The sequence below is a fragment of the Salvelinus namaycush genome, chromosome 1, assembly GCF_016432855.1.
Source record: "Salvelinus namaycush isolate Seneca chromosome 1, SaNama_1.0, whole genome shotgun sequence".
Taxonomy (NCBI): domain Eukaryota; kingdom Metazoa; phylum Chordata; class Actinopteri; order Salmoniformes; family Salmonidae; genus Salvelinus; species Salvelinus namaycush.
This window is the reverse complement of record NC_052307.1, coordinates 8905146-8917640: the sequence shown is the minus strand read 5'-3', so window position 1 is coordinate 8917640 and position 12495 is coordinate 8905146. Positions and strand designations below refer to the sequence as shown.

At 46.4% G+C, this 12495-nt stretch overlaps 1 protein-coding gene across 1 annotated transcript in view; it reads left to right on the top strand.

The window, feature by feature from the left end:
- Positions 1-12495, top strand: part of LOC120050324 (semaphorin-6A-like) — a 49752-nt gene that overhangs the window by 7816 nt on the left and 29441 nt on the right. The window contains exons 3-9 of the mRNA XM_038996908.1: positions 3008-3068; positions 3618-3680; positions 4155-4256; positions 9317-9407; positions 10672-10791; positions 11166-11254; positions 12177-12394. Coding sequence (XP_038852836.1) covers positions 3008-3068; positions 3618-3680; positions 4155-4256; positions 9317-9407; positions 10672-10791; positions 11166-11254; positions 12177-12394 — 744 coding nt within the window. The remainder of the gene's footprint in view (positions 1-3007; positions 3069-3617; positions 3681-4154; positions 4257-9316; positions 9408-10671; positions 10792-11165; positions 11255-12176; positions 12395-12495) is intronic.

The window sequence follows — 12495 nt, the reverse complement described above, 5'->3', positions numbered from 1 at the left end:
GCAGCGTTTACCGTGAATGTAGTCTCCGCTAGCGCGGGAACATTTCCTTTAAATTTCAATCACGTTGCAACGCTGAACTTCCGCCATACAGATTGAATAGAGCCCATAGTCTTCCTCTTTCCCCTTGACCCACTAAAGCACACTTTCTACGCCCATATTTACAGTCGTACCTTCCATCCCACTCACATTCTTAACCCGTTGTTTTCAACGTGGATAGAGGTTGAATTGACGTCTGTAGCCCAGTGGGTCAGGCCCACAGTACTGAACTTCTGGGCACAAACTGGTTGAATCAACGTTGTTTCAAAGTAATTGGACAACGTATTGTGATGTGCAATCTACATGTAAAATACATTTAAAAAAAATGTAAGTCATCAATGTAAACTGTTGTTTTGAGGTGAAATTTCAACCACAGGATTATGCCATCATGGTAAGCAAATTTCAACATAGACAAACCTTGTATAAAATATGTTGAATTTGTACCTTTAAAACAACGTCAAATTTTCAATGTTATATCCACTATCAGAAAATAAAAACTTTAGGCTGGGCAGCACCTCCTACTGGAGAATTGATCTATCTACAGCTACCCCTTTGTTTTAACCAAGCCCAGCCCTGCTTAGCTATGATATTTGTAATTGACTATTACCGGTGCGCTATCTCCTGAGAATGATTGGTGAGAGATTTCCACTTAAAAACTAAATAGATTCACTGTTGCTATCGAAAACATTCCAAGGGTAGGTTTAACAGAGCAAATGAAATGTGACCGTACTTTATCAATCATCAATAATGCTATTTAGGCCTATATAGCATTTGCAAAGTCATCAACAGAAATAGTTTGAATTCAATCCAGATGTCAACTATAAATAGACAATAGGCCCAGGGTTTCAAGCTCTGGTTGGTTTCAAATGGAATGATATTTAGTGATATTGAATTAGGGTTGGTTGTCAACGCAACCAAATATCAACATTTGAAGGATATTTATCTTCTGCTTGGATAGTTCCATCTGTGCCACTGAGTTGGTCTGGCTTTAATTCCAGTTTGTCTTCCAATACAAACATCATATGTGGGATTCACTTCTCCATCTCAACCAAAAATTGAAGTTAAAGAATACGACTAAATCAAATCAAACTTTAGTAGTACCATTCACGTTCAATATAATCTTATCCAGGTAATTTGGTTCTGCTATTAGACGAAGTACAGTGATATCACATTAATCTGTTGTTTAAATAAATAAAATATCTGACATTGTATACCCATTTTAACTTTTCTGTTTTAAATGGTTGAAAGTGCAGTGATAGACATTTGGGTGACAACTAAACCGAAATTCAGACATTGTTTTTCCATTGGAATTTGGTTGTGCTTTTAGATGGTTGAAAGCACAGTGAGAACACATTGGAAATGTAACAAACTTTTGGCTGTCTTTTTGAGTGGGTGAATATAGGTTCTAATCTCATTGAACAACGTCTCAACTAAATATTACCAAATTATCCACGTTGAAATGACATGGTGTGCCCAGTGGGGAGTGTGTTTGCTCTCATCTTGGACTCCATGTTTGTTCATGGCAGTGTGAGGGTTCTCTCTGTGGGGAGTTTCAATATGTTTTTTAGAAGTTGCAGTGCCACATAGAGTGCAGTGAAGATGAGAGTCGGCCTGCTGTATATTTAAGAGCTCTCCCACATCTGATGGGACTAGTGTGGCTCTCTTTTAGTGGGGAAATGGAGGTAGGCCAGCAGGAAACTAATGGGGACTTGCTCTGACATGAGCCCAGGTGCAGACAGTGTTTGACTGCTGGTGTTGACACAGAGACAGCTCCAGCATTGTCCTGCCAGGATGTCTGCATGACGCATGGCTTGGCTCTGTCTTATCTCAGCTGGAGCTCTTCTGGCTCTGCTGGCACTCTGCTGGAATCACTTCCCAGCTAGCACATAATGTTCTGAGAACCATGTTTCTTCGAGCTTGGTGAGAGCGTGGTTGTCCTATGGTTATTTTTGCGTACAACCTCCCCACAACATTCTGGGAATGGTGCTTTGGAATGTTCTCAGCACATTTAAGGAACTTGACAAAAAACATTTTTATCTGTATTTCATTACTTTAACAGAATGTTTCCTAAAAGTTTAAACATGGTTACATTTAATTTCAATTTTGGTAATGTTCTAGGAAAATTCAACTGGTTTGACATTGGGAATGTTCTCGGAGAAAAGGAGATTAGCACCGAGAGAGGGTGGAGCTCCTCCTAATGTTACGCTCTCTAGATGAATTATTCAATTTAGGCTGCAGCACTGATAACATACCTAAGGTCTTCTCCTCTAGGAGATGTGCGGAGCCCCAGGAAACCTATATAAGTGGATTCATTTCTGAAATGCTGTTCCTTCAGACTTTATTCAATTTCGTTAATGAGAGATGAAGCTACTGTGCAGGTTGGTAGTTATAATTAAAGCCAGACAGCGGCTGTTGTTTCACACTTTGATTAAAACCACATTCACACAGTCATCTCTAACAAATGAATGCCAAAAGTGGTTACAGTGTTGAGCACGGTCACCTTTCCCTTCTCAAACGAGCGTGCCAGTCTCTCAGAGCCACGGTCAGTCAAACACAGTCTGGCTGAAAGGCAAGCCCTTGAGTTTATGGGTTCCATATGTGAGAAGGAAAGCCTCTTTTCCCACATAGGTTTTGTCTGTGCTTTAATGAGTGTTAGTATAGATTTCCTGTGGCTGAACACTATGCTTAATTGACCTGAACAGCAGAGTAACTTTGCACTCCCTTTCCCAGGAACAAAAAGGTTTTTGTCTGGGCGGCAGAAGCAGCACTCTCAACCATTGTTGACTGTTTCTGTCTGACAGAGCAAATAGCCCCTTTGTATATTGTTATATTCTTCCAGTTTGAACAAAGTTTAGACAAAGACGCCTGCGGTTTCAGATTCGCTGGGGGGTGTACGGGTGGGGGGTGGGGGTGAGGGGGTGGGGTGGTTGAATGGTTGTTGATGAGAGCCTGTCTATCTCCTCTGTTTCAGGGATCACATATACACGGTGGATACAGACACCGCCAACTCCGAGGAGATCTTTTTCAGCAAGGTGAGTGTTCTTTTTGAGGATGTGTTGTCCTGCACCGTCCTGCGGGTGGCTGTCCCGTACGTTGGCATAATCACCTGGCAGGTCATCCTGTCCAGCCCCGCTCCAGCGGCCGTCTGGCGTGAGACACTACAGCGCCATGACCCCACTAAGCACATTATCCCATCAGGCATCAAACCGCATGCGTCATCTCTGCTCACAGGGATGGGGCCAAGGGAGAAACCAGAGATTTATGTACATATGTAACCACCCCCAACCCCCGCCTCCTCCTCCTCCGCAGTATCTGTTTGTTCCACCTAGTATAATCAGAGCAAGCTGGATCAAAGAGACTGAGACAGAGAGATTGATCACTGAGACCCTGTTTAGTCTTTAATCACTGGCCAGGCGCCAAACATGCTGTAGTGTAGTATAGAGGCTGACCTATAGGACAGAGGCAGAGTTGAGCCAATCAAGCGGGCTAACTGGTGCTCCAGGCTCTCTCTCTCTTGAGGAATGATCGCCAGGGTAACTAAACAGATCTTCATTGATTCCCCATCAATTTCCTCTCCACAGAAACTGACATGGAAGTCCAGACAGGCAGACGTGGACACCTGCCGAATGAAGGGGAAGCACAAGGTAGAAAGACTACTCTTTCCTCCTTCTCGCCGTACCGCAGGTCATACCATACATAATAATAAACTAAAGCTAGGAGGTTTTCCTGACCACGGGGACCTCACCAGTAAAATGTATGTGCATATTCATATTCATTGAAATATTGTCATCTTTGAATGCCTTGCTGTCTCACATTCTTCTGAATGAATTCGTGAAATTAATATTTAAATGTATTTTATTTTATAATGGGATGGGAAAAAATCCACCAGTTGTCTTTATTGTATAATTAATGTTATTGTGCGTGTTTTTGTTTTCTGTGCATTCGACATTCTGTTCAAAGAATACACTGTACAGGTAGTAGCATTCCAGGGACATGGACTAGTCAGTCGCCATCATTCATTCCTTTGAACGTGGCTGTCCATGTGGTTTTGCTCTAGTTCCAGCACAACAATGAATCATTCACAATATACATTCCCCCACCCCTCTTCTCTCCCTAAGGATGAATGTCACAATTTCATCAAGGTCCTCCTGCAGCAAAACGATGACTCCTTGTTTGTGTGTGGAACAAATGCTTTCAACCCCTCCTGTCGAACTTACAAGGTACAGCTCACATTGCGCTCTATCCATGCTCTGACTTCACCTGCTAAGAATTTGCTGCATACACAGTGCTGTATTTCAACCATATGGGGACGACAAAAGGAAGAAGAGGTGTGGAGAGATGGACATTGATGGATTACTTTCAAAAGCCCATGGTCAGATGTGTCCTTTTTTCCAGGTGTAGTTTGACACATTTCATTTAAAATCAGGGACATCTACACTGACAGATAGTGTAGGCACAGCAGTTCTGTTGAAATATGATCAAGGCAGACGGCCGCCTCGGTTGTCAAGGCATTTTTGGAATAGATTCAAGATATCCAGACTTTGGCAGAGTTATTAAGCGTCTTTAAACATGAACACCATCTTATTAAGATATCTACTGATATCTACATCCTTAGGAAAGAAAACTCTAGAAGGCTGGCTTTGTTGACATGATAGGAAATGAATTGACGCCACAGTGAAGTTGATTTGAAGGTGCTGTCGTGAGACATCAGGGGGTTGTTGTTTATCGCGAGGTATGTTTACTGCCGAACGAGACTCTTTGCTTCATTGACTTTTTGGTTCAGCGAAGCACAGAAAAGGGCTTGTGTTCTCACTCAAGTATTCTTTAGAGAATACAGAATTTATGCCCACATTTTGTAGGCATGGTTAGTTTTACAGTTTCTCTGCTCTCATTTCAGGTGCTTCTCATTGTTATTAGTGTTATATTGTCTGCAGAAAGCTGACATCCTCACTGACATACCGTAACACGTAACGAGAGGTGCTGTAAAATGTGTAAACGTTATGGCGAAGAGGTGAAATAAACAGGCTGTTGGCCATTGGCAGGCTCTCCCAAACGACCAATTTCTGGCTTTTGAGGTGCCGCTGGCTGCATCCAGTCAGCCTGGTTCTGGTCGAGGGGGAGGGAGTATGTGTGCGCATGCATCCACCTTGGCCACAGTTTGCCTTTCCATCTCGCCGGCCTGACAGGCCTGAAAAGAGCTTCTGTTTTAGAGCCAAACTCATCCCACATTAATCAGAGCCATGAGGAGGGGGGAAGATATACAAATGTTACTGTCGACAGCAGCTACACAACCCCCCCCCCCCCCCCCCCCTCACTCCCTCGCTTCCCTCCTCCCCCCTCCCGAGGGTCCATCTGCAAGCCAGCTCCTCTGTCGGCGCCGACACTTGTGTACCCGGGCCGTTCAGACAGACACCTTGGCAGCCGTGGGCCGCTCCCCAGAGCCGAAGCACAGCTCGCTTTGTGTAATAAAGCCTCCCTCCCCAGCTGCCTGATGTACGACTTGTGTCCATTACATCACCTGTTGCCGGGCGGAGCAGGGGAGTGCTGCTGAGAGGCCCAGTTGATATTGATCAGCCGTGGTGTATAGCCCCCCCCTACCTCCTGTATAGCCCCAGCCCCTGCCTCAGCTCCTGCCTCATCCCCTGCCTCATCCTGACCCCCTGCCCCACCCCCTGCATCAGCCCCTGCCTCAGCCTCACCCCCGCCTCAGCTCCTGCCTCTGCATCAGCTTCACCTCAGCCTCACCCCCTGTCTTAGCCCCTGCCTCAGCCCCTGCCTCAGCCTCACCCCATGCCTCAGCCCCTGCCTCAGCCTCACCCCCGCCTCAGCTCCTGGCTCTGCATCAGCTTCGCCTCACCCTCACCCCCTGCCTCAGTCTCACCCCCTGCCTCACCCCCTGCCTCAGCCCCAACCCCTGCCTCAGCCCCTGCCTCAGTCTCACCCCCTGCCTCAGCCCCAACCCCTGCCCCAGCCCCTGCCTCACCCTCACCCCCTGCCTCAGCCCCAACCCCTGCCCCAGCCCCTGCCTCACCCTCACCCCCTGCCTCAGTCTCACCCCCTGCCTCAGCCCCTGCCTCAGCCCCAACCCCTGCCTCAGCCCCTGCCTCAGTCTCACCCCCTGCCTCAGCCCCAACCCCTGCCTCAGCCCCTGCCTCAGTCTCACCCCCTGCCTCACCCCTGCCTCACCCTCACCCCCTGCCTGCCTCAGCCTCACCCCCTGCCTCAGCCCCAACCCCTGCCTCAGCCCCTGCCTCAGTCTCACCCCCTGCCTCAGCCCCAACCCCTGCCCCAGCCTGAGCCTGACAGGTAGCTGAGAGATGGAGCATGGCTGTCTCAGTGGGAGAGTCAGTGCACTGAATATGTGCACACTCTGATTTACCATAGCAGTGAGAAACCCTGTACAATAACAACATAGACATGTAATGACAAGGCCCCTTTCCAGTGTGGAAGCAACCAATTAAAATGCATTTGAGGGCCATGCTAGAGATGTGTTTATTTTCTATTTGTATTATTAATTTGCAGACAGGGCCTTAATCCTTGAGTTAATACAATTAATTTACATCCTCAAGGATAGGTCTAGCTTCCCATGTGTTTAATTGTTTATGGAAAAATACAATCATTTTTTCAGGAGCGACAACATAACTGTGTATCCCTTTCCTCTTTGCTGCTTGATAGTGGACTGACCTCATAAATATCTCACGATTGCCTGGGAGTCTCTTCCTTCTGTTCAAATGGCAGGAATAGATCACTGACAGAGAGCCAAGCACACAGTAGACAGAGGTCATTGCCATGGTGAAATTAAACAGGCAAGAGTGGGGCCTCCCTCCCCCTCCCCCTCCCTCCACCCCACCTCAGTGATAGTGCCTCAACCTCCACAGTCATAGCATAGTGCCTCAACCTCCACAGTGATAGCATAATGCCTCAACCCCCGACAGTGATAGCATAGTGCCTCAACCCCCGACAGTGATAGCATAGTGCCTCAACCTCCACAGTGATAGCATAGTAACTCAACCCCCGACAGTGATAGCATAGTGCCTCAACCCCCTACAGTGATACCATACTGCCTCAACCCCCACAGTCATAGCATAGTGCCTCAACCTCCACAGTGATAGCATAATGCCTCAACCCCCGACAGTGATAGCATAGTGCCTCAACCTCCACAGTGATAGCATAGTGCCTCAACCTCCACAGTGATAGCATAGTGCCTCAACCCCCTACAGTGATAGCATACTGCCTCAACCCCCACAGTCATAGCATAATGCCTCAACCCCCACAGTGATAGCATAGTGCCTCAACCTCCACAGTGATAGCATAGTGCCTCAACCCCCTACAGTGATAGCATACTGCCTCAACCCCCACAGTCATAGCATAGTGCCTCAATACCCACAGTGATAGTATAGTGCCTCAATACCCACAGGGATAGCATAGTGCCTCAACTCCCACAGTGATAGCATCGTGCCTCAACCTTGCTTCAACCCCCACAGTGATAGCATAGTGTCTCAACCCCCACAGTGATAGCATAGTGCCTCAACAACCACAGTGATAGCATGGTGTCTCAACCTCACCTCAACCCCCACAGTGAAAGCATAGTGTCTCAACCTCACCTCAACCCCCACAGTGATAGCATAGTGTCTAAACACCCACAGGGATAGCATAGTGCCTCAACCCCCACAGTCATAGCATAGTGCCTCAACCTCGCCTCAACCCCCACAGTGATAGCATAGTGTCTTAACACCCACAGTGATAGCATACTGCCTCAATCCCCACAGTGATAGCATAGTGCCTCAACCCCCACAGTGATAGCATAGTGCCTCAACCCCCACAGTCATAGCATAGTGCCTCAACAACCACAGGGATAGCATAGTGCCTCAACCCCCGACAGTGATAGCATAGTGCCTCAACAACCACAGGGATAGCATAGTGCCTCAACCCCCTACAGTGATAGCATACTGCCTCAACCCCCACAGTGATAGCATAGTGCCTCAACCCCCACAGTCATAGCATAGTGCCTCAACAACCACAGTGATAGCATAGTGCCTCAACCCCCACAGTCATAGCATAGTGCCTCAACAACCACAGGGATAGCATAGTGCCTCAACAACCACAGTGAAACAGTTGAAATTAGTGCCCTCAGACTAGTGACGTCATATTAGTAATAGAACAACTTTCCCTGTCTCGAAAATGTGTATCTTTTAAAAGGGCCTCTGTTTATACAATTATTCATATCTTGATAGCTGAGAGAAAAATCCAATGCTGGTGTTGGTTGTCGTAATGTAAGGTCAAAAGTAATTTTCACTGCCAAATCAGCTTCAACTATTTCTCTGGCAGCCCTCTCAGCACTCAGTGAGAGTGGGCAGATGATAGGTGTTTTAGTGGGCAGATGATAGGTGTTTCCACAGAAACAGGAATAGAAAACAAAATGGCCTCTTTAGAGACCAAAAAGTGCTGTGTAAGCGCGTCACCTTAGAAAACTGCAGTCTTTGTGAGAGAGACAACGCCTCTATGTAACTCTGTTAGCGTACAGTGATCTTGACCTCAGCCCAGTGTCCTTGACCTCAGCCCAGTGACCTTGACCTCAGCCCAGTGACCTTGACCTCAGCCCAGTGACCTTGACCTCAGCCCAGTGTCCTTGACCTCAGCCCAGTGTCCCTGACCTCAGCCCAGTGATCTTGACCCCAGCCCAGTGATCTTGACCCCAGCCCAGTGGTCTTGACCTCAGCCCGAGCTTCGTATGAAAGACTGTAGTCGTGCCCACTGGGGATGACACGGCACCCATGGGGGAGGTAACTGACCTTTCACCCGGATATGATCCTCAGCCACTACCACTCCACTGTTGTGTTAAATATGGTTCCATGGAAGATGCTTTATTTCCAATGAGGATAGGGTTGGGTTGGGATTTCAATGGTTTGGGTTGGGATTTCAATGGTTTGGGTTGGGATTTCAATGGATTGGTTTGGGATTTCAATGGGTTGGGATTTCAATGGGTTGGGATTTCAATGGGTTGTGGGATGGGGTGGGTCTGGGATGGGGTGGGATGGGGTGGGGTGGGATGGGGTGGGGTGGGGTGGGGTGGGGTGGGGTGGGATGGGGTGGGGTTGGGTTGGTTTGGGATTTCAATGGGTTGGGATTTCAATGGGTTGGGATTTCAATGGGTTGGGATTTCAATGGGTTGTGGGATGGGGTGGGGTGGGTCTGGGATGGGGTGGGGTTGGGTTGGGATGGGGTGACTGCTAGCTTTTGGGTGGATTTTCCTTTGACCCTTTTTCTTTCTCCACTGTAGATGGACACCATGGATGCTGTAGGGGAGGACATCAGTGGGATGGCGCGGTGCCCATATGATGCCAAGCACTCCAACGTCGCCCTGTTTGCTGGTGAGAGACCTTAACTAATGTATTACTGGAATGTGGATGTGGTCTGGGAAAATATAGGTTACCCTTTTTAGTCTAAAGAAGTAACCTCAAGAATCTTAGTATTATCACATCAACATGAGTGAAAGGTATGCATTACTTTAAGTGTTTAATGTACAGTGTCTATTTTATGTACAGCAGTACTGTGTGTCTAAGACAATATCCCCCTCTGGGAAATTACAGTTAACCTTATTATATTCAACCAAGGACATTAAACTAGTTGTATGAATGATATGTCAAGATCATTTTAAATTCCACTGTATCTCTCAGTAATCATGTCATTATACAAGGCATATCACTTCAAAAGATTAGCCTTTTCCTTTAGTCATAGTCATTAAACATTAGCTGGATAGGAAAGTCTTTCTCTTTTTGAGCGTAAGGTTGCATTAGGAACACTAGGGTGAATTTAATACTCTGTGGCCTATTTTAATAGCAATACACTAGCAGTAGGTCAGGAATAAGGAGCAGTCTGTTACATGTTGTTGAACAAATTGTTGAACTCTGGGCCAATTTGTTCTGTGTTTCTGGGAGGAATCTGCTACTTGGCAGATGTAAGTTTGTGGGCAGCTTGGAAACACATGAAGCTATTGTGGTTTTACACCCCCCCCCCCCCCCCCCCCCCCAAACTGGAATATTCTCCCGAATCTGGGGATTAAAAATCAATAAAAAAGACGAAACCCCGAATGAGTCAGCTTTCCGTTCGTGGGTTACAGCTCCTCCAGCCGAGGAGCTGTTATAGTGATTCACTCTTACTGATATTCAGTGTGAACTGATTTATGGGATGTGAGTTTCTCTGTGTAAAGCCAACGCAGAGTAAATGCCTTTAGATGACCAGTTAATTTGTAGCAGCGGAATTGGAATGGGAATCTCTGAGTAATCAAGAGGGTTCTTTGCTATCCTTTCAATTATGTAGTTAAAGTTTCCAATGCAGCCATCCAATTGAAGCTGAGGGGCTGAGGTCATTCTCATTGCGGGTACTGTTTGCATTGAGGAGCGTGTGTGTGTGTGTGTGTGTGTGTGTGTGTGTGTGTGTGTGTGTGTGTGTGTGTGTGTGTGTGTGTGTGTGTGTGTGTGTGTGTGTGTGTGTGTGTGTGTGTGTGTGTGTGTGTGTTAAATGAGGATAGTTTTTGTGCGTAGCCATTCCTTTTGTCATGTTTGTGTTTGTTCTGCCCATGACTGGTACAGTGGCTGACTTCTTATCCCTTATCCCTCTCTGTTCTCTCTCCAGATGGAAAGCTCTACTCCGCAACAGTAACAGATTTCCTAGCGATCGATGCAGTCATTTATCGTAGCCTTGGAGACAGCCCAACTTTGCGCACTGTCAAACACGACTCCAAGTGTCTCAAAGGTGAGGAGAGTCATCGGATACAAAGGCCTGATGGTTGAAAGACGTAGAGACACAGACTCATCACAATGAGTGACGGGTTGGAAAACAAATCAGAGTTGATGCTGTCACTCTCATAACCAGTCCCATAGCAGTTATGTACTAAGTAAATTGGCTTCCTCTAAGAATGACAACATGACCAGGTTGTCAAAGCTGAATGAATAGATCCCTCATCCCCCACATGTAAATAGCCCCTTAATAGAGACGATGGATTGAGCTACTTCCAGTGCCGTGCTTGGGCTGGGCCTCACTGTATACTGTGATTGATACTTCAGGTATTGGATGTAAAATGGGTGTTGATCTGTTTTGTGATGATATGTCTGCTTTTTGTTTTTCAGAGCCGTATTTCGTACAGGCAGTTAACTACGGTGACTTCATCTACTTCTTCTATCGCGAAATTGGAATGGAGTACAACACAATGGGAAAGGTAAGCTGACTGGGCTACATCCTCCTGAACAGGAGAGACAGGATGTGCTTTGTGAAGTAAACAGGAAGTGGGTGTATCAAGTATCTGTAAAGGCGGTCAGTATGACCAAAATGGTGAAACCTTTTCGATATAGAAAAACATTTGCAGGATGTAGGCCTAAAAATAGTTGAAAATGCATGTCAGTGATGCCTGGAAAGCCATTTTGAAGTCTAAATATATTCTCTGACTCGCACTGCGTGCTACTGGTTAACCTGTTGCTTACTCTGGCTGTTTCCTCAAAGGATTTTGAAGTTTTTCTCCAAAATGAGATAGACAGGAATGGGAGGAAAGGAAAATGAGCTGATTTTTCATTCAAGGTTTTAGACCAAAGGGATATAAGACGTTTTGATTCATCCTTTCATTTCAGTTTGCATGGAGAAGGTTTAATTGTATCCTATAAGGAAAATACGACATGGAAATGAATTACATAAACATTATATTATTAAGAATAAACGTGGGAGCCGGGGAAAACATATTTACACCCAATTCCGTCTGACGTGTTATACTGCACGTGAATACAAAGTGAAATTCTCTGGTTATTTTGAAAGGAATATCACTATATAAGAAAGAATGCAGAGTGGTGTGACGTATGGTTTGGTGGGTGATGTGGGGTAGAGGAATGGTACTCCCTGATTGATTTATTTGACAATCTGAAACATAATAAGTTCCACAGTCATTAATAATGTGGGCTGTTGTATATTTATGCATGGTGAATATTTTTAAGACCATGGCTCTGGTCTGCGAGACCTGCTTAGTTACAGAGACCTAATAATAATAAGCTTTACCTTCTGTGAGTGTGCTGGTTTGGCGCATAAGGAAACCAGCCAGACAACAGGTGTGTTTCTGGAAACACCCACTAAGTGTGTGTGTACGTGTTGCCCAGGTGGTGTTCCCCCGGGTGGCCAGGGTGTGCAAGAATGACAAGGGCGGCTCCCAGAGAGTTCTGGAGAAACAGTGGACCTCCTTCCTGAAGACCCGTCTCAACTGCTCCATCCCGGGAGACTCCCACTTCTACTTCAACATCCTGCAGGCCGTCACCGACGTCATCCACATCAACGGCCGCGATGTCGTCATGGCAACCTTCTCCACACCTCACAACAGGTACGATTGTCCGGATAAAAATCAATTTCCCAGGGTACCGCAGCGCGTAATTCACTGTCACAATAGTTTTGGCACTTTTGTCAGGTGCATAATGTTATTCC